At 35.7% G+C, this 19,136-nt stretch overlaps 1 protein-coding gene across 1 annotated transcript; it reads left to right on the forward strand.

The window, feature by feature from the left end:
- Positions 1–264: 264 nt before the first annotated feature.
- LOC139709671 (acid-sensing ion channel 2-like) lies at positions 265–12,769 on the forward strand. The gene is made up of 6 exons (XM_071621632.1): positions 265–401; positions 1,253–1,417; positions 1,881–2,005; positions 2,656–2,843; positions 3,650–3,794; positions 12,627–12,769. Exons 1-6 carry the CDS (start codon positions 265–267, stop codon positions 12,767–12,769), a joined length of 903 nt encoding a protein of 300 aa, XP_071477733.1.
- The last annotated feature ends 6,367 nt before the right edge of the window (positions 12,770–19,136 follow it).

Consider the following 19,136-nt stretch of genomic DNA (forward strand, 5'->3'; position numbering starts at 1 on the left):
GTCTCACATCGTTGTCCATCCAGTTATGTCAACAGTGGCCTGAAACGGCGCTGCCGTGGTTGCCGGAAACATGGTGATAACTCAGCTTTAGGGAAATCCATCGAATAATTCATCATGTTCAAGCTGTTAGCACAATATGTCTACTCTTTCATATTTTTAACAATAATTTGTCACACGCCCCGATTGTCACGCTCGTGGTATAGTAACAACGTGTTGTAATAATAAAATACTAGGCTCTTCTGGCTGTTTCTGGTCTTGTCAGCGATGGGAGTAACAGGATTCCAGCTGATCGACAGATCCTTCTACTTTGCCAGCAACCCTAAGAGTGTCGACATTTCTGTTGACTACGACAAGGAGAAAGACTTTCCCTCCGTCGCCATCTGCAACTACAATTCTTTTAGGTAACATTACAGATTTTCCCAATTTACCTATGGTATCTAATGTCAAATGACTACTCGAACTCATTATAATTGCTCGAAACTCAATTTGAAAAAAAGGAAGAACGACTTGTGAATATTCCGCTTTTTTAATGAATATGACGAATCAAATGTCATATTATGAAGATCTTCATTATGTGATATGGAGAGACACGTGAGACTCATATGCCCCGGATAATAGTAAAGAATTTTGCTCTTTTGAGCCCTGGCCAGTGTGTCACTCCTTTACATTATGAGGTATACCCCTGTTTGGTGTTGAATGACCAAATAAATAAATAAATAAATAAATAAATAAATAAATAAATAAATAAATAAATAAAAGAATAATGATAATAATGATAACAATAATAATAATAGCAATAATACTAACAACAATAACAATAACAATATGCGTGCATAGAATCTGGATTCTCTCATTCCTACTTCTTCACAATTCTGTGCATATTGTACATATTTTTTCATTTCAACTTTAACGTTTGTTTAAAGCAAAAATCCAGCAACACACAGAGACGCCAGTCTTTTGCACGAAACGAACATTATAGTAATGCAGCTCGGTATGCTTCCTATAGAGACACAACAAAACGTGCTTTGTTTACAAAATGATTTAAGCACCGCACAGCTCCACAAATCTTTATTTCTGTTCATTTGAAATGTCACTATGCATTGTAAAACGGATCATTCCAAAGCCAAGGAGTATATTTTGCCACTTCAAACGTGTAGTTATTTTTACAATCTACCAATGATTGCGTTAGAGTCATGACAATCACTCTGTACATTTTTATCATCAAACAACAACCTCGCTCCCTGGTTTACAGGGCTAACTTGGTGAGCGGAACGAGTTTGGGAGACTTCCTTACGGAGATCTTTGTTGATCCCTCAAATATCAACATGACTGCATACCAACCAGCACTCGAAGACATACACAACATGACAGGAGTGTTTGTTGACATGGGTCAAACGCTGGAGAGCACATTGATATTGTAAGTTGATCTTGACCCTAAATAAGACAAGCATGTCCCAGTGCTATTGATGCTGTTTAGAAGCGTATTATGGTCAGCAGATTTAAGGAACACATTTTGGAATATTTTTGCTGATCATCTTGTATAAAGTATACAGGTCTTCAAAAAATGAACCTCCTCCTTTTCTTGTCGGAGTGACGTAATGTAGTTCTTTCCATTGTTTAATCTTCTATACGATGGATAAAGTCAATAGAGAGAAATTATGTCGTCAGAATTCTTCAGAATCTCCCCTTCTTCATGTTCTTGTTCGAATATTAGTGTGATTTCCCCAAATTAACAATTATAATGATTGATTAATATACCATTTCTCTTGTCTGTCTTAATCTGCTTGATTTTTTTAATCAATAATTCGATGATTATTTCCTTTCCTTCTTGATGGTCATTCCTTTTATAAACACCAGAATGTTTCGCATTTCTTACACAGCGGAAGCTGGGGACAGGAACCACTGACAGTGGCTAACTTCACCCTGAAAATGACTGATTGGGGTGTGTGTTTTGTTTTTAACGATGAGTCTAACGGTCTGCCGAAACTCACCCTGAGAACTGCAGGTAGTAAAATCTCATTGCAATGCCTTATTGTTTGTTTGATTCATTTTCCATCTGAGAAGATGGCTGGATAGCCCATATTCAGCTACGTTAAGCTGGTCTTCCATGGGGTCCAGTTGGGTGTGAGGTGGGACCACTTCACCGGGTTAAACACCCTGCTCTTTGCGATGAATGAATGAAGCGGGGTCTTTTACGTGCATGAGTTGTTACTCTCTCATACACGGGACCTCCATTTTATGTCCTATCCGAGGGACAATTACGAAATTCATCATTCTCATCATTCCCGGTTTTGATTACTTTGTTCAATATCATGCAGTATCACAAATAGGGGGAAATGACACGAAAGACACTTGTGAAGGTGTTTCCAATTTGCCTTTAATCGATTCCAAATTAAGGATTGGCGCAGGGCGTAATGATTCTCTTCTTCTGATGTTGAATCGAAAGTGTTACCATTGTCCTGAGAATGGAGAAGAACAGAAAATTTGGATACTGGAGTATACGTTCTCTATCAAATAACCATTTGTATTTATGCAGACTGTGGTTTGCAATAAAGCTTATAAGATTTTCAGGATTACTGAATTGCATGGATAATCTTATTACCTGTAACCCCTAGGGTTTGATAATTTCATTACTTTCTTTCCGGTTTATCATAGGAAGGAGGTACAGTCTTAAACTAACGTTAGACGCCCGACAGTTCGACTATTTTTTCGAACCAAAGCTCCGATCTTCTGCCGGCTTCCAAGTCGTACTCTACGACTACGGCACCGAACCAAACATCGAGGACTCTGGCTTTGGGATAGCACCAGGGGAAATGACGCTAGCTGCTGTAGACGTGATCGAGGTATTATAGAGTGCATGTTACTCGTTAACCACACTGCCTTAATATCTGTAGCATATTTTGGTCGTGGTTACATTGTTAGTATTTTTTTAAAGCTACAATCTATAATACTAGTGTTTGAATACTGCCGACATTTATACAATAACGATATGTTTCACATGATAATCCTGAGTCATTCCACACAGCTAAGATCACTCTGATCCCATCGTTTTCACGGTAATGCCGACACTCTTTTTTTTTTAACGTAATCTTACTTCATCACCTCCTAATTTCACACCGTTATAACGCATTATCTCTACCACTTACCTTCCTCACCCAATGTCAATTTTAAGCTGTTTTGTAAACTTTCATTTGCACATTGACAAACATGAAGCACTGGTCATTTTCAAATATGAAAAAAAAAAACATCCTGACATATTCTGTATTGACATAATTATTCTGTCAGACTTTACATAATATATAGAGGCATTTTTTTTTTCTTAATGACGGGTAGTAAGTTTGATGCGGGGGAGTAAATAATTCTATGTAGGTTATCCATGCCCATTTTTGTAAAACGGAAGTCATCAAGACTTTATACAGTGGCCATTACAAGGCTCAGACCCTTTTTTTTTCTAAAGAAAAAACAACAACAACCTCCCATTTGCGAAAGCTAACACATTCAGCGTCATATTTCTTTAGGCGCAGTTGCATATAAAGGATATCCAGTGAACTGTTGTCTCATCACTTCAATGGTTGTCTCCAGTCTCTCGCATAGAATGAAATATTTAAATCAATAGACATATTTTGGTTCACCTCACTTTCTACCACAGTATACCAGCTTGCCGCCACCTCATGGACAGTGTGGCGAAAGGGTTCTGAAGCACTACAACTACTACGGGCACACCGAGTGTTATTTTGATTGTAGTGAGGATTTCATACGCGAAGCATGTGGCTGCAAAACTCTTATGATGAAAGGTAGGTAGCAGCTGGGGGACTTATTTCATGGACAAAAAAAAAAGAATTAACAAAAGATTACTGAAATTGTTAAACGACTCAGAGACACGGCAATTTAATTCAATTCAATTCAAAGGTTTCCTTTTCACTTTCTTTCAACAGAATGTACAAAAGTAAAAATTCGACATGCATTTGAAGGAATGATACATAGACAGCAAAGAATAACATTTGTCAGAAGCCATTACAAAGTGAGGCATTTATCATACAAACATATGTATAGATTGTATTCTGCGAAAAAAAAGTGGAGGTACCCACTTAAGAGACTGTGCTTGTACTATGTGGGCACCTCACAGGGAGAAAAAAAAATAGGTGAATAACTTAACTACAAGTGTGCGGGAAATGAGAAAAGAAGGGGAAAAGGGGAGAGGGAGGAAACAGAAATAGAAGTAAAGAGACGAGACAACTAAAAATGAAAAGCCTAGATCAATCGATACATTAAAGATCAAGCCCACAGAGACTATTAGCCATATTAGAAGTGTAGAGCGTTGAAAGCGACCGAGAAAGTAACATAATATATGGACATGCTGATAACGGAGCATATTATCTGTTCTGTGAAGTCACGTATAATAGTATACAAGTTCGCAATAGAATAAGCAAGGGATGCGATGTGGAATGCCGCGAAAGATGCGACCTAACATGTCTAAGAAGAATCAATACCATCCTGGTGCTTACAAAACCTACATGATTAAAAAAATTAAACAAACAAACTTAGTTTCTTTCTGTGACATCATAAGAGTTAAGGAGGAATGATTTCAATCTTTTTTTTAAACTAATACAATGAAGGAACATTTTTTTTTTATGTCTGGACTAAGGGAGGTCCAGAATATAGGACCTGTATAAATAAATGTCTGCTGAGCTAACACAGTTCTAAGCAGGGGAAAATGAAATTCATTAGACTGTCTCGTTGGATAACTATGGTATGTCAGGTTACGAGGAAACATGGAATCAATTATAAGCGGAAGACTGTTAACTATACATAAATTGTCCTAAATGAAATAAAAACTAATCTTTAATTTTCAAAATCTAATTTTCAAAAAAAAAAAGCTGTATGAGAGCAAGGAGCGGCATTACAAATGATTCGATGTGCCTTCTTTTGTAGCAGTAAAGCCCTATCTAATAATGTTTGATGTGTGCTTCCCCATGCTAAAATTCCGTAATTTAAATAAGGTGATATCAAAGATGAATACAGCATGAGTAATGACTGTTGAGGAAGAAACAATTTGAGCCTATTAATGGCACCTATATTACGTGGAATAATTTTGCAAACATTATCTATGTGAAATTACCAAGAAAGTTTGTTATATACTGTAATTCCAAGAAATTTTGTATATGAAACACTTTCTAAAACAGTGCCATCAAAATGAATATTCACATTCAAATTGTCTAAAGTATTACTAAAAAACATAATGTGGTTTTATCGATATTCAGGGACAGCTTATTAGCTCGTATCCAATCACGTAAATTTTGTAATTCAGAATTTACTGTGTGCACTAAAATATTTGGATCTTTATGTGAAAAAATACATTTGAGTCATCGGCGAAGAGCATGAATGATACCATTTGGGAGGAAGCACAAAAATCATTAATATGAACAATACACAACAACGGGCCCAATTCTTGTGGCACGCCACAATTAAATTCTCTCATATCAGAGTTATAATTGTACAGGCCGTGTCACATCATAACGCGGGCTTGTGGCGAGGAGGTAGTTTCCAGCACGTAGAAGATTTTCAGCGGGCGAACAAGAATGTTTGCAATTTTTATTTATGCCTTGTCAAACCGTACGGGGGAACTTCTGCGGCTTGACTTGCGGGGAAACAAATTTACTCAAAGGAGCTCTCCGCAGTTGGTCCGCACCTGACAGTATCTAGCGCGTAGTTGCCCGGAGGTGCTCACGCAAGTCCGATTTAACCGCAGCCAAGTTTTGAGCATGACCAAAACTTTTTCCGGGTGAGTCGCGGGAATGCCCGTAGAGGTCCACGCAGAACGCCAATAGGAGACCCTTAGCGGCAGGACTTCCCAGGCAATTCCCACGCAGGTACTTCGCAGTCCCGTATGCAGCCAAGATAATGACATTCTGTGAGATTTCAGCCATTCCATTAGAGGAATTCCTTCACTAAGTTGTCAGCCCCCACGCGACTGGTACAAAGGTCACACAGTATACTCGCAAGTATAACGCGTCCCGCAAGTAAGACACATGCGCTGACTCGCACAAATCCTTTTCCGCCCTCAGGAATGTCCGGTATGCTAGAAAATCCCTACACGTAACAAGCCCGAGCAGCTTGCCCGGAAAGGTGTGACAGGGCCTAAACACGGTTGCGGGTAAAAAAATATGCGTGCGCACATCCGGGCGACTACTTTTGAGATACATGCTAGGTACTGTCATGTGCGGATATCTACGGGGACCTCCGGGTAGTCAAAATTGCAAGTCGCACGCAAGGCTGGTGTGACACGGCCTAAATATATTGTTCACGATCAGTTAGATAATTCCTGAACCACTCCAAGGCCTTCCCACGTATACCATAGTGGGACAACTTATAAAGCATTATTACCTATACGAGGTAGTTTTGCGAGGCAATTACAGTTGGTATTTTGCAGGGTCAGGAGTTCAGCAGGCGACATTAGAGCATATCACGAGCATCCGGGGGTTTTACATAAGTATACAGTGGACTCCTGTTATAACAAATTCCTCGGGACCGGAAGTTTTAGATCGGAATGTTGTTATAACTGAATAAATAAACAATAGAAATACATATAGTGGATGACATTGCAGCCCAAATAAATTTTGTTATAACCATGGTCGTTATAATAGGAGTGCACTGTAAAACAGGGAGGTGGGAAGAGAAAGAGTAGAATCTCTTTCCCCACCTCAATGCTTTAAACGTAAACATTCCGATCGACCACAAAAAGAAAACAGTCCAGGACGTCCAGGGTGTCAGTTACACGCACCGCGGAAGAACGCTGATAAATCAACTCATACAGGGTCGACCACTTACAGCAGCACTAGGCGTCAAACAATGACGAGTCCATTTGTGCTCAGTAATTGCAAAGTGACCATTAGTTTTACAACTCTTCAACTTTAAACAGAGAAGTGAAAATAAAGTGTAAGAGCGTTCAGATGTTTGAAGTTTGCCTGTTACAACTACATATGTATCTTTGAAGTTGGAGTTGAATGATATACATTGATGAACAATTTTGCAATTATTCAAAATGTTGATGGTCTACAGGTAGTCAAATGTGACTTGATCTGTATCATAGTGTATAGCCGTATTCACATATTTTCTTAATTTACCTAGGGGATAGGTAATAATTATGATATTGACTGGCCTTTCTTTCGGGAGGTACCAGATAAATATTGCCCGCACTGAAAACATATTGCCCTCGTCTTCGACTCGGGCAATATGCTTTAAGTTTGGGCAATATTTTCTGGTACCTCCCTCAGGGCCAGTCAATATTATATAAATATATTGTGATTAATAGTGTCGAAGGCCTTGAAGAAGTGCAAGAAGATACCAATAAAATGAGAGTGATTGACTATAAGCATGTGCTACTTTATCAATGAAATTCAAAATGCATGAGAGGTGCTATGCTTTCCTCGGCAACCAAACTGGGAGTTTGTTAGAACTGTTATACTTTTCTTATACTTTATGACAAAGAAGTTTCAAAAAGGAAATATCCGTCGAGGCAGACCACGTGTCATCAGCGTTTGTGAAGTAGAATAAAGACAGAAAGGAATAGTAGAACCAACCGATACTGGTAATGAAACTGCACATTCTTCCTAGGCGTGCATGAAGTTCGAAATATGCATAGTCACTGCAGTCTTTTTCTTTTTAAACTGATGTTCGAAGCCGTAACTATACAGTAAGTATACACATTATTATAATTATTGTTATTATTTTATTTTTTTTTGGGGGGGGGGGTTAGAATTAATGGAAACGTGATCGTCTTTAAAGACGGATCGAAATCGTCAGTTATTGAAGAGCTTGCTTCCAAAATGCGTTAAATCCATCGTTTTCCAATGGATTTGGCGCCTTTTGCTTGAAAGCTCTTCAACTCATTCGAAACACTTTCACAACATACAGCATTGATTTTACAATCTATTACACATTTAAAGAATGGATTGACCTTTGCTGTAATCGTGTGTTTTTGAAATATTCAAGCTATAGACTTCTAAATCGATAGAAAACTTAGAATCAATCCTATGTTTGAAAATGACCCGTCGTTCATGGATACATATAAACGAAATAATTTGTAAAACGCAAAAAAAAAAATCGTTCGGTGTGACTTTTTAAAGAAGAAAGAAAGAAAAAAAAAACCCGAGTTCATTGGGACCTATGTCAAAGATAACAGAGTAGACTCCAATCACCTTAATCTTGGGAACTGTTAGGGAAATACTTTGTCATCACTAGGCGTTGAACCGGAATTATTTGCCTTTGGTCTAAACTTAATTTTAATCCTTTTTTTTCAGGTGCTGGTCGAGAGTGTAATGCTTGGGAATTCTTCAACTGCACTGTCTTTGCCTACAGTTAGTAATTGTGATTTATCTTGTTGTATTATTTTTTTTTTACGTGCTGATACCATAGTGTTCAGCCTTACCTTCCTGATTACTTGCTATTTTAGTTATAAATCAAAGCTGCTGATCTTATGGGGTTCGAACCTGCACGTGTGCAACCTCACGTCTCTGAGACGTCGCCTTTAACCTCTCGGCCATACGTCTCGACTGCTACGTCTCGACTGCTGAGAATGAAGGCATACAGAAATTTGAATCTTGGATGGGAAGAAGCTTCGGAATGGAGTTTTAAGTCTTTTAATCTCCTCAGAATTTCTCCTCCTTAGAACTCATAATTTCCCAACTAGCACCACGCAGTCATATTTATCTTAGCATATCATTAAATTGTTTGCTCATCGGACAAGCTAGATACGCCACCTGATATTTCACAACTTTGTCAAAATGTATTCAGAAAACTGAAAGGTAGCTAGACTCCAGCTCGCATTTCCATTTTAGCAAGGTTTGCAACATCACAGCGGAGCCTCTGAAATCGTAGGGTGATCTTTAGTCACATTCCCCATTGACCATCTTTCTTGATTGCTCGGTTTGCCATATTACATTGGGTGTGGTATATGAGCACGATTATTTTCACATTTGTTGATAACATTTCTCATATTTGCAGTTTGTAGCAAACATCGATAAATGATTCGTCCATTGAAAAACGTAACAATATAGTCCACTGTGACGTTACATAGTCATCCTTATTCAAACACTGAATTATTTATCGACAACACATTTGATAGAGATTCTGATTTCGGAATAAAATATATATGGAATACTTTTGTTAACCGATATTTCGGTTTTATTTTTTAAAAACCTTTTCCTCCACTGTTCAAAATATCCCCCTTTTTATTCTATCACAGATACTTTCGTAGAAAACGCAGAAACACTTTGTGACTGCCCATCTGACTGTTCAAGGAGAACTTATTCAGCCTTCGTGTCTCATGTGGCATACCCAAGCACCTTCTGGACCTACCCTTTGAGTGTTTTGTACGGCCAGAACACCGATTACTTTAAGTAAGGCATGAACAGCACTTTAAGGACGCATGAAAAACAAAACTTGGCACAGTCCATCACATCAAAAGACATACATTCAGCCAAAGAAGACACACACACACACACACACACACACACACACAGGCAAACACATTTATTTTTCCCCGGTTTCATGAAGGAGCACATAATATATTGTGTATTCCTCGTATTCATTTTTTTCTTCAATGCTGCAAAGCTAAAGTAAGTATTGAATTCGATCAAACAATTATTATAATGCTCATTTTATATAAGAATATATTTTCAAGTGTTCTTGTCTTGTCTTGATTGGGAAACGATGGTAATAATGATGAAAGATTAATTGAAATATATGATTTTTTGTTTTGTTTTGCGTATACTAATAATGTAATGTCTGCTACGTTGATTGTGTCATAACTGGTTTTTTTTTCTAAATAGATAAAAATGGTTTAAGATGCCTTTCGGATTGAACCTTCTTTATTTGCTATTTAACTTTAGGGAAAACATTTGTGGACTTACTGTGTTCTTCAAGGATATGACAGTTCAGAGGATCAAGCAAAGGAAAGCTTACGACTTTTTCAGCTTATTGTGTAAGTATAAAACAGTGTCATTATTATCAACTTATAGCAATCCTTTTGGATTATTATTTTTTTTTTACGGAGTGCAGATGTTAATCAAACGTTGTTATCTATTTTTTCCTTGCCTTTTGAAAGAAAATGACTTCTTTCAGATTTTTTCTCTTTATTTGGTTTTATTTCTGCATTTTTCAACATTTCAGTACAAAATAACTTCATTACTAACAATATCTCAACTTTGAGTTTTTTTTCCTGTCTTTCAGAATGGGAGTGGTATCCTGCTCAATGTAGTGGACTGTCAGCATAATAATTCTACTTGATATCTTTTGGTATAACGAGTGCTTTCCCATCTTGGCTTTACAGCAGAGCTCTCTCCCCTTCAATGTGGCATCTCTTCAATGTTGTAGATTAAAGACACAGTAAAATATACTAAAACACTTTTTTTAGACCTTAAATATTTACATTTCTATGACAAAATTATCTTTTTAGATATTGAACAAAACACATTGTCGACATGATCATGCCAATTCATATTGACGTTTATGAGTATTATAACTCCTAGACAATTTCAACTAAAATTTGTCTTATCAGAGGTAGAGCCCGTACACTTTATCACAATATTGAGATTTTCAGCTGGAGCATGTATTTTTGTTGGTAACTGAATTCAATGCAAGATGATTTTCTATTCCACTTATTGCTCTATTGCATCGCCCTTTCTTTGCCTGGTTTTATTTTGGCCAGGGGAACCCCCCCCCCGAAAACTGGTGTGTCATTAGGCCTACTCAGAATGAACAGTAATATGAAAAAAAAATAGTATGCCCTTCCTAGATGATTTATACTAAACACTCGAACTTGAGAGAAAGAATAGTCCTGTGTGAACTCCTTCCCCTTCTCCTGAGAAAGCTTACTCAAACTCTGACATGTTATTCCAGTGTGTTGCATTACGTTTGTTTATCATCTGATCATTATACAATATCATACATTATATACATATATATAATTATATATATATATATATATATATATATATATATATATATATATATATATATATATATATATATATATATATATATGGGTACACGTAACGAGACCGACACCCCCGAGTCATACAGCTCACAAGTCGTACAGCTCCTGAGTTATACAGCTCGCGAGTCATAATATTATAGCCCATTGGTTCGACATTGAGCTATTCAAGAAGGCCCACGAGACCGACACTTTAAGCCCCGTATTGTACCTATCAAACTCAATGGTCTGTTTTTACCTAGTGTCGAACTCATGGGCTGTATGACTCATGAGCTGTATGACTCATGGACCTGTTTTAAATGTCGCACTCGTGGGTTGACTCGGGGGTGGATATACATGTATATGTGACCGTGCATTTCAAAACGAACAAAAAGTCGCGCAGCTTGATTTTACGTGAGGACTCAAAAAAAGGTGAAATGGGTCAACTGAGTCAATCTTAACTTTTTCGTATTTTCTGATAGAGCTATCGTTCTTCTACATTATTCTTTAATTTGCGATCATAGCATGAATGGGGAAAGTGTATTTTCAGCAGTCTTTCTACAACCCCTTTTCTTTTTTTTTCTTTTTTTTTTTGGGGGGGGAGAATAGAATGATCAGGTATGTCTTAGAGTCCCCTTTTCATTCCTTGAAATCCTTTACATACTCCTCACTTTCAAGTCTAATAACTTTTGAAAAGATAATGGAACTGCTTTGCAAGTTGGCATTAATCATGAACAGAATGTGCTGATAGAACATATTCAATTTCAGCTTAATCTGATAATTCCTTCATTGTTATTGCTCGGATGGTTTACATCCTGTGTTTTGTCCCTTTCGTTGCACAGCTAGCACGGCATGATAAAGATTAAACGCTTGAATAGACTCTGTACTTCAGAGCCTCTTTTCTCAGTTCACACTTTTCCAGAGTGTGTGCTTTCTTTCCAATATTTAGATAGGTTAGGGGAGTCGATTTGAATTGAGTTATACATCATTTTCATGATTGGATTCTCCTGTTACAGAGTCTGCCCTTAATCAAAAATCCTTGTCAGTCGACTTTTTGTTGGGTTTTGTGGTGCAGGGTCACATATATGTATAATATATTATATATATATATATATATATATATATATATATATGAAGAGTTTGTTTGCAAAAACCGATAAGTCCATTTTTGAAGATTTTGAAGTACGGTATCTGTCATAAAGTACAAAATAATACCTTTTAAATGATATATAGGTCACTACACATAAAGGTACTTTTTTGAAGTTATGGTCAAAAGATGCAAAAAATTTCTTATTATTCTCTATATTTTTCTTGACTATTAATCGCAAATATCTCCACTTGATAAATATGGACTTGTCGGTTTTTGCAAACAAACTCTTCATATATATATATATATATATATATATATAAATTTATTAACAAATTCATATACACATATAAATTTACAAATATGTGTATATGCACATGCATAAATGCTCATTGATCTGTGTGTGTGTTTGTGTATACTTATGGTTACGCATTTCAAAGCACTTCTATCAACACTCTATTCTATTTAGCGCTGCTTTAAGTCGAGATGCATTTGAGCAAAGTTCACAAATACTTTTAAAACACTCTCTATTTTCTTTTCCTGGATATGATTTTTACCCATTCACAGGTGACATAGGTGGTTCCCTTGGGTTGTGGCTGGGCGGAAGTATTCTCACACTGTTTGAAATTGTGGATGTCATCGGCCATTCCGCGTACGTGTACTCCCGAACGCAACCTCAGCCGAAAAACAAGACTCCAATGCACCGATGACAGAATATTATTGTTGTGCCATGTTTATTATAATCATCATCAATATAGTACTCATGATACAATTCTCTATTCTACTTTTCTTTCATCTCTATGTGTTGTACTATTACTTGAGAGAAGCTTTAGCATACAATTATTCTAACGAATAACCAGGAAGAATTGGTATATACCAGTGTATACTGAAGTTGACATACAATACTAAGCTTTACACAATGATCAAAGTGAACTGCAAACTGGCACGATTGTAACATCCTCTCGCTAAAATGAAGGAATACTGTTTCAACGGAAGAAATGCAAGCCAATTATTCTATGGAATTTAGTCATGACCGCTTCGACAAACTCCTGTAAAGTGGTCATCTGGTCCCAATTTATTAAAAGAGACATTTCGTATCCAGTATCCACTGTTCTAAAGTTTCCTAACACAGGAAAAGTGGTCATTACTTTCCCTTGAATCTCAAAAAGGCGATCAAATATATGTATATATTGTTTCCGGTTACTTGTTTTGGAAATTTGATTCGATATTCATTCCCATCTTAAGTGGCAAATTAAAGCTGGAATGCTTTATACCAGTCGAAAGTCAAATGTGATGTATTCTTTAAGACGTCTTCTTCAGCCACACAAATTATGATTGTAATTCAAATTTAACTATTCATTTAGTAATCTGTAGGTTTTTGCTTTTATGATGTTTTCAAAATTCAAGACAGGTTTGCAGGCATTCGGGGTCACAGAAACGAGTGATTTAGGGATGTATATGCCCCAGAGTTGATGACAATAATTTGATTTATTTCGTTGTTGTCTTTTCTATTTACATTTATCCCGCTGGTCTGTTTGAATGAAAAGCCTTTCTTGATCAGTGTTGATAAAAAGTAATATCCAAACACATTCATCACAGAAGGGGACAAAAATTAGTGTGCTTTTTCGGCCTTGGTAAATCTAGTGAGTCTATCACATATGCTGGTCTCGACGCTTAAAAGATACTTTGTCTTTAGGTTTTTAGGTCAACATTTGATTACAAATTTCATTATGAAATTATGATTTCCACATTACAATCTATTGGCATTGTACTTACTGATAACGAATTTGAGTTGACATGTTACGTGTAATTGACTCTTAAACTACTTCTCTTTGCTAATTATCGTTTATTTCCTAGTTAGAAATATATAATCACACGCCACATTATTTTGTCGGTAGAGTTTTAGTAGTTTTGATGTGCTTTGAACCAGTGTTCATGTATTAGTACAGAATGCGTATAGTATGAAATATACTATTTGGTGTTTGTAATTGATATCTAGTTGAAAAAGTAGCTGACATTTTTTTTTTTTCACAGACAAACTGTCACCAGCTAAAGAAAAGTAGAATTAAGAGAGCCAAAGCCCGCTGTAAATGCAATGTGTTTGGAAAGCTGTGTCACCTTTAATTTTGTGCTTAATTCATACACTTTGTTCGTGGAATCTTATTTATCATTGGTTGCCAAACAGGCAATCGTTCTGTATGGACATTAAACATGTAATTATATTAGCGATGTATTGTGTAATTGATGAAAATGATTATAAATGAGGAAAATTGTCAAAGTTTTACTGCTATTTTGTACAATGGTATATACATTGCAGAAAATGAATAAACTTGTAAATATTGACATACAGATAATAAATCAAATCAAATCAAATACAGAAAGGAAGATCAAAAGTGCATCGTACTAGTTTTCCGTTAACGTCTATATACTACTGTAATTGCGTTTGTAGAAAACAAGCAAAATGTATAATGCAGAAATATATCATGGGGTTGGTAATTTGAATCAAGAATTAAAACTGCATTCCAAAATTAGCATGGATTACTGAAGTCGGTTCCATCCCCTCATATCGTTGTACTAGTTAATATTGCAAAAAAAAAAAAACTTTTCCCACTCTAGATCCATAATTAAAAAACTATATTTCAGATAACGCTTACATTGATATGAACAATGGAGGAAAAATGCACAATTTTGTTGTAGGTAATTGAAAAGAGAAAGCGTAAATCGATTTCATCTATTAAATTCAAGATTTATTCTTAAATCAGGTTTCAAATTTTCCTCTATTTTCAACTCTCTAAAGAAAACTTTAATCTTATTAAATTAATCGGCGAAGGGGTCAGTTGGTGCATGTGGGAGTGTGTGGTTGATATCCAGGCAATGGTCCTGAACAATGGGCAGCGTTTGAATGCCCTATTACATATTCATTGGAAGTCTCAACACAGCTAGTCTTAATTTATCCTTAAAATCAATGAAGTGTATGTAAGCACATGAAAACAAGTGCTTATTCCCCCCCCCCCCCCATGTTCATGCATTTTACCCTTTACCATGATTAGGACTAGCAGTGCCCAGGGCAATCCATCATAAGTTATTGGTATTAAAGGCGTCCATGTGCGTTGGAGCTAGAGACCAGAAGCCTAGCCAGATGGAATTCGTGGTATTCATGTTCATGTCTATTGTTGAGGGCCATGATTGTAAGCATGCACTGACAAACGCATCATTGGTTCCTGTGCAAAGTTCAGTTGTAAAGAGGGTACAAATCTGACCAAAATCTGGAACTTAACTTTCTTTAAATGAGACAGTTAATAATAAAAACAACAATATATTTAAACGAGGAATTACTCATGAAAGTATAGCTAGGCTAGGTGCTAGCTTAGACACCGCAGACTGGTCCTGTATCTTTGATACAGATGATGTTAATTTGTCTTATGAATATTTTATGAAGATTTTTATCCAACATTTGGACTTTTGTATTCCAAAACGTAGAGAAAAATCAGCTAATTACAAAAAAATACCAAGGCTCCCATGGATTTCAAAATCGCTCCTGCGTTCAATAAATAGAAAGAATAATTTATATTACAGATTTAAAATGAAACGTACTGAGCAATCAAAGTTGAAATACACTTGTTACAAAAATACTTTGACGAAAATTATACGAATAGAAAAGAAAAAATATTTTACTAATCAGTTACAATTTTACAGGCATGATATGCAAAATACATGAAAAGTTTTAAAGCAAGCCATGAATATATCAAATGTTAAGTCAAATATTACAAAAATTAGATTTGATGGTGAAATTTTTGAAGATTCTCAAAAAATTGGCGAAATTTTGAATAACCATTTTTCTTCAATTGGGGAAAGCCTGGCAAGTAATATTCCTCCCTCCACAAAACATTTTTTTCCGAATTTTTGGGTCCCCCAAATTGTAGTTCAATATTTTTTAATCCAACATACACTCAGGAGATAATTACTATTGTCTCTGATTTTAGTTCCAAAAAAAGTGCTGGACACGATGATATCAGCAATTTTCTTTTAAAGGGGGTAATATCGTCAATTGCGGATCCTTTAGCTCATATATTTAATCTATCCCTTTTTAATGGCACCTTCCCCGAAAGTATGAAAACAGCAAAAGTCATTCCCTTGTTTAAAAAAGGTGACAAATTAGACGTAAATAATTACCGACCAATTTCTTTGTTAAGTGCATTGTCAAAAATTCTTGAAAAAATTATTTATAAAAGAACTATTAATTTCTTTAAATTTAATAATATATTTACGAATTCTCAGTTTGGATTTAGGAAGAAACATAGCACCACACATGCATTATTGAGTTTTATTGAAAAAGTGGCACATGCTATCGATAAATCTTCTCATCTGATAGGTTTGTTCCTGGACTTCTCCAAGGCCTTCGACACCATCAATCATGATATTTTACTTAACAAATTACATCATTATGGAGTGTGCGGGAAGGCCTTGGAGTGGTTCAGGAGCTACCTCATGAACAGGAAACAATATGTCTCTCTAAATGGTTGTAATTCACAAATATTAAATATTAAATGTGGGGTGCCACAGGGAAGTTTATTAGGTCTACTGTTGTTTACTGTTTACATAAATGATTTTTGTAGATCATCAGATGTTCGTTCTGTTATTCTTTTTGCAGATCTATAGATCTCAAATCTATTTGTTTCACACAATAATCTTCTTACCCTTGTTAATACAATAAATTTAGAATTAGAAAATGTTGCCCAGTGGATAAAAGCAAATAAGCTATCTCTTAATCTTCAAAAAACAAAATATATGCTCTTTAGTAATTCTACTGAGGCATTACCTGTTGATACTGTTTTAGATGGTACTCCACTCGAAAATGTTTCCCATTTAAAATTTCTTGGAGTAACAGTTGACAATAAGCTGTCCTGGAAATTTCATATTGACAGTATATGTAAAATCATTTCACGAATTAATAAGCTTATAAGTTTTGTTTTCCTTTGTCGTCCCTGCTCGTATTATATTCATCTTTAATATTGCCATATTTTAGTTACGGTATTCTCGCGTGGGGAAATACATATAAAACATTCTTAGATAGATTACTTTTATTTCAAAACAAATCACTCCGTGTTATATGTCATACTGCATTTTTGTCCCATACTGACCCACTATTTTATGAGCATAAAATATTGAAAATTAATGATTTGTATTTGTTTAATCTAGGACAATTTATGTATAATTATAATAAAAATAATCTCCCAAATATATTTGAAACAATTTTTCAAAGAAATCAATCCGTTCACAATTATCCAACACGGCGATCAAATGATTTCCATTTGCCATTTCTGAGAACTTTGTTTGCTCAAAACACATTTATTTACGATGGGCCAAAGTACTGGAATTCACTTCCCAGTAACGTTACAACAGCTCAATCTCTGAATTCCTTCAAGAATAAATTAAAATCATTTTTACTAAAATTTTACAACATCCAACAGAGTTAGTTTCCCTTTATCATCTCAGTCAAGTCATCATTCTTTTTTACATAAGTCCTCCTAAGTATGTCCCTGTCTGTGTTCTAAATATAACGATGTGGTTTTTTTTCTCCTGCACTCTTACCAACATAACTACGTATAAAAAATGTTTTGCATTACATTCAATCCAGCTTGTATTTTATCACTTATTTTACATTATGAAATCTAGATTGCTTGCGTCCACGATGGCACATGCTGTAGTTCACTCTTTTTTTCTCCTTTTTTTTTCCTCTCTTTTTTCCTCTTTTTTCCTTTCCTTTTCTTTTTTTTCTCTTCCCAATCATTTTGATGTCAGTTGACATCGGTTCGTTTATTGTGTTTTATATTAATGTTTTGTGTATTTTCTGAGGGTCCCATATCGTACAAGCTTTGCTTCTTAGTGGGACCCTCCACTTCCATCCTCATCCTTAGTTGACTTGTATTATACGCTTTATGTATTTAACAAAGATGTAATCGCATCTACTTTTCATTTTTATAATTTTCTTATGTACCTTTTCAAATTTTGTTCTGTATTACAAATATCCCGTGTATATGCAATGTACATAATTTCTTTGTTCATTTTGATGGAGGTGAAAATAAAGTTGAAAGTTGAAAGTTGAAGTTGAATTAAACATGGATTCAATGAGACGGATTCGTGCTCTCACATTCGAATCACCTGCAACTAAAATTTTCACCATTCAGCTATTACTCGCATCAATGACAATGTTTCCTGATGTTTAGTTTTCGAACCATTAAGGATCAAAAGTGGGAAATGTTCTTTGTAACACCTACTTTAAGACGGCAGCTGTATGCAAAAAGTAATAATGTCACCACTAGCTACGTATAAAAAAGCGATTTTCAATGATGTGCACTGAGCTGTACGCATAGAAACTATGTACTACATCGTCTGAAATAAATCATGCACTTTCGCAAACATTGTACACATACAACATTAATTCATATAAACATATACAGACTGTAAAAATATATTCTGTATACTATGTATTCATATATGAACATCTAGCTATTTTAGTATCTACATCTGTTTTAATACGCAGTGTATAACTATAGTAGGTAACTATTAGCTATACATGGTTTACAAATATGCACTCACGCATACCCATACAATATTTATAGTTATCTAGCTGTAATAATCTATTTCTCTCTCTTTCTACTTCAGTGATGAGATCTGACGTTGCAGATGGTCAGACAAATTTACCAATCTGCAGGACTGCAGGTTCATGCCTAGGCTTTTCTCTGTCTTGTTATGGTCCATGACCTTCAACATGATCACTCGTTTGATAATCAGGTCACTCCGACAGGTGGCATATTTCCACACCAGTTCATAGCCTCGAAGGGACATACAATGCCTTGAATATGAGCAGAAAAAAGAAAGAAAGAAAATGAATTGGTTGGGTTGGCCATTGTGAAACTACACAGTGCATACGCCATTAACAAACATATCCTGTGAAACACGTTTTATCAGACTGCTTTTTCCCTCGTCGGTTGCGTTTTGAATAGAGTTCGCAATCAATGCGGAGTACACGTTTTCTGTATGGCCAAGTTTATCTTCGGCAATTCACGTTCCCTG

This window comes from Diadema antillarum, unplaced genomic scaffold (assembly GCF_040938485.1).
Source record: "Diadema antillarum isolate AM-2024a unplaced genomic scaffold, OU_Dant_1.0 scf00000038, whole genome shotgun sequence".
NCBI classification, from domain to species: domain Eukaryota; kingdom Metazoa; phylum Echinodermata; class Echinoidea; order Diadematoida; family Diadematidae; genus Diadema; species Diadema antillarum.

What these genes read in the sequence shown, in the direction of transcription:
- LOC139709671 (XM_071621632.1), top strand. Translation starts at nt 265, where the DNA reads ATGGGAGTAACAGGATTCCAGCTGATCGACAGATCCTTCTACTTTGCC. An exon ending in CTGGAGAGCACATTGATATT is followed by an intron (nt 1,418 to 1,880) that starts GTAAGTTGATCT and finishes TTTCTTACACAG; the next exon opens with CGGAAGCTGGGGACAGGAAC. An exon ending in CAAAACTCTTATGATGAAAG is followed by an intron (nt 3,795 to 12,626) that starts GTAGGTAGCAGC and finishes ACCCATTCACAG; the next exon opens with GTGACATAGGTGGTTCCCTT.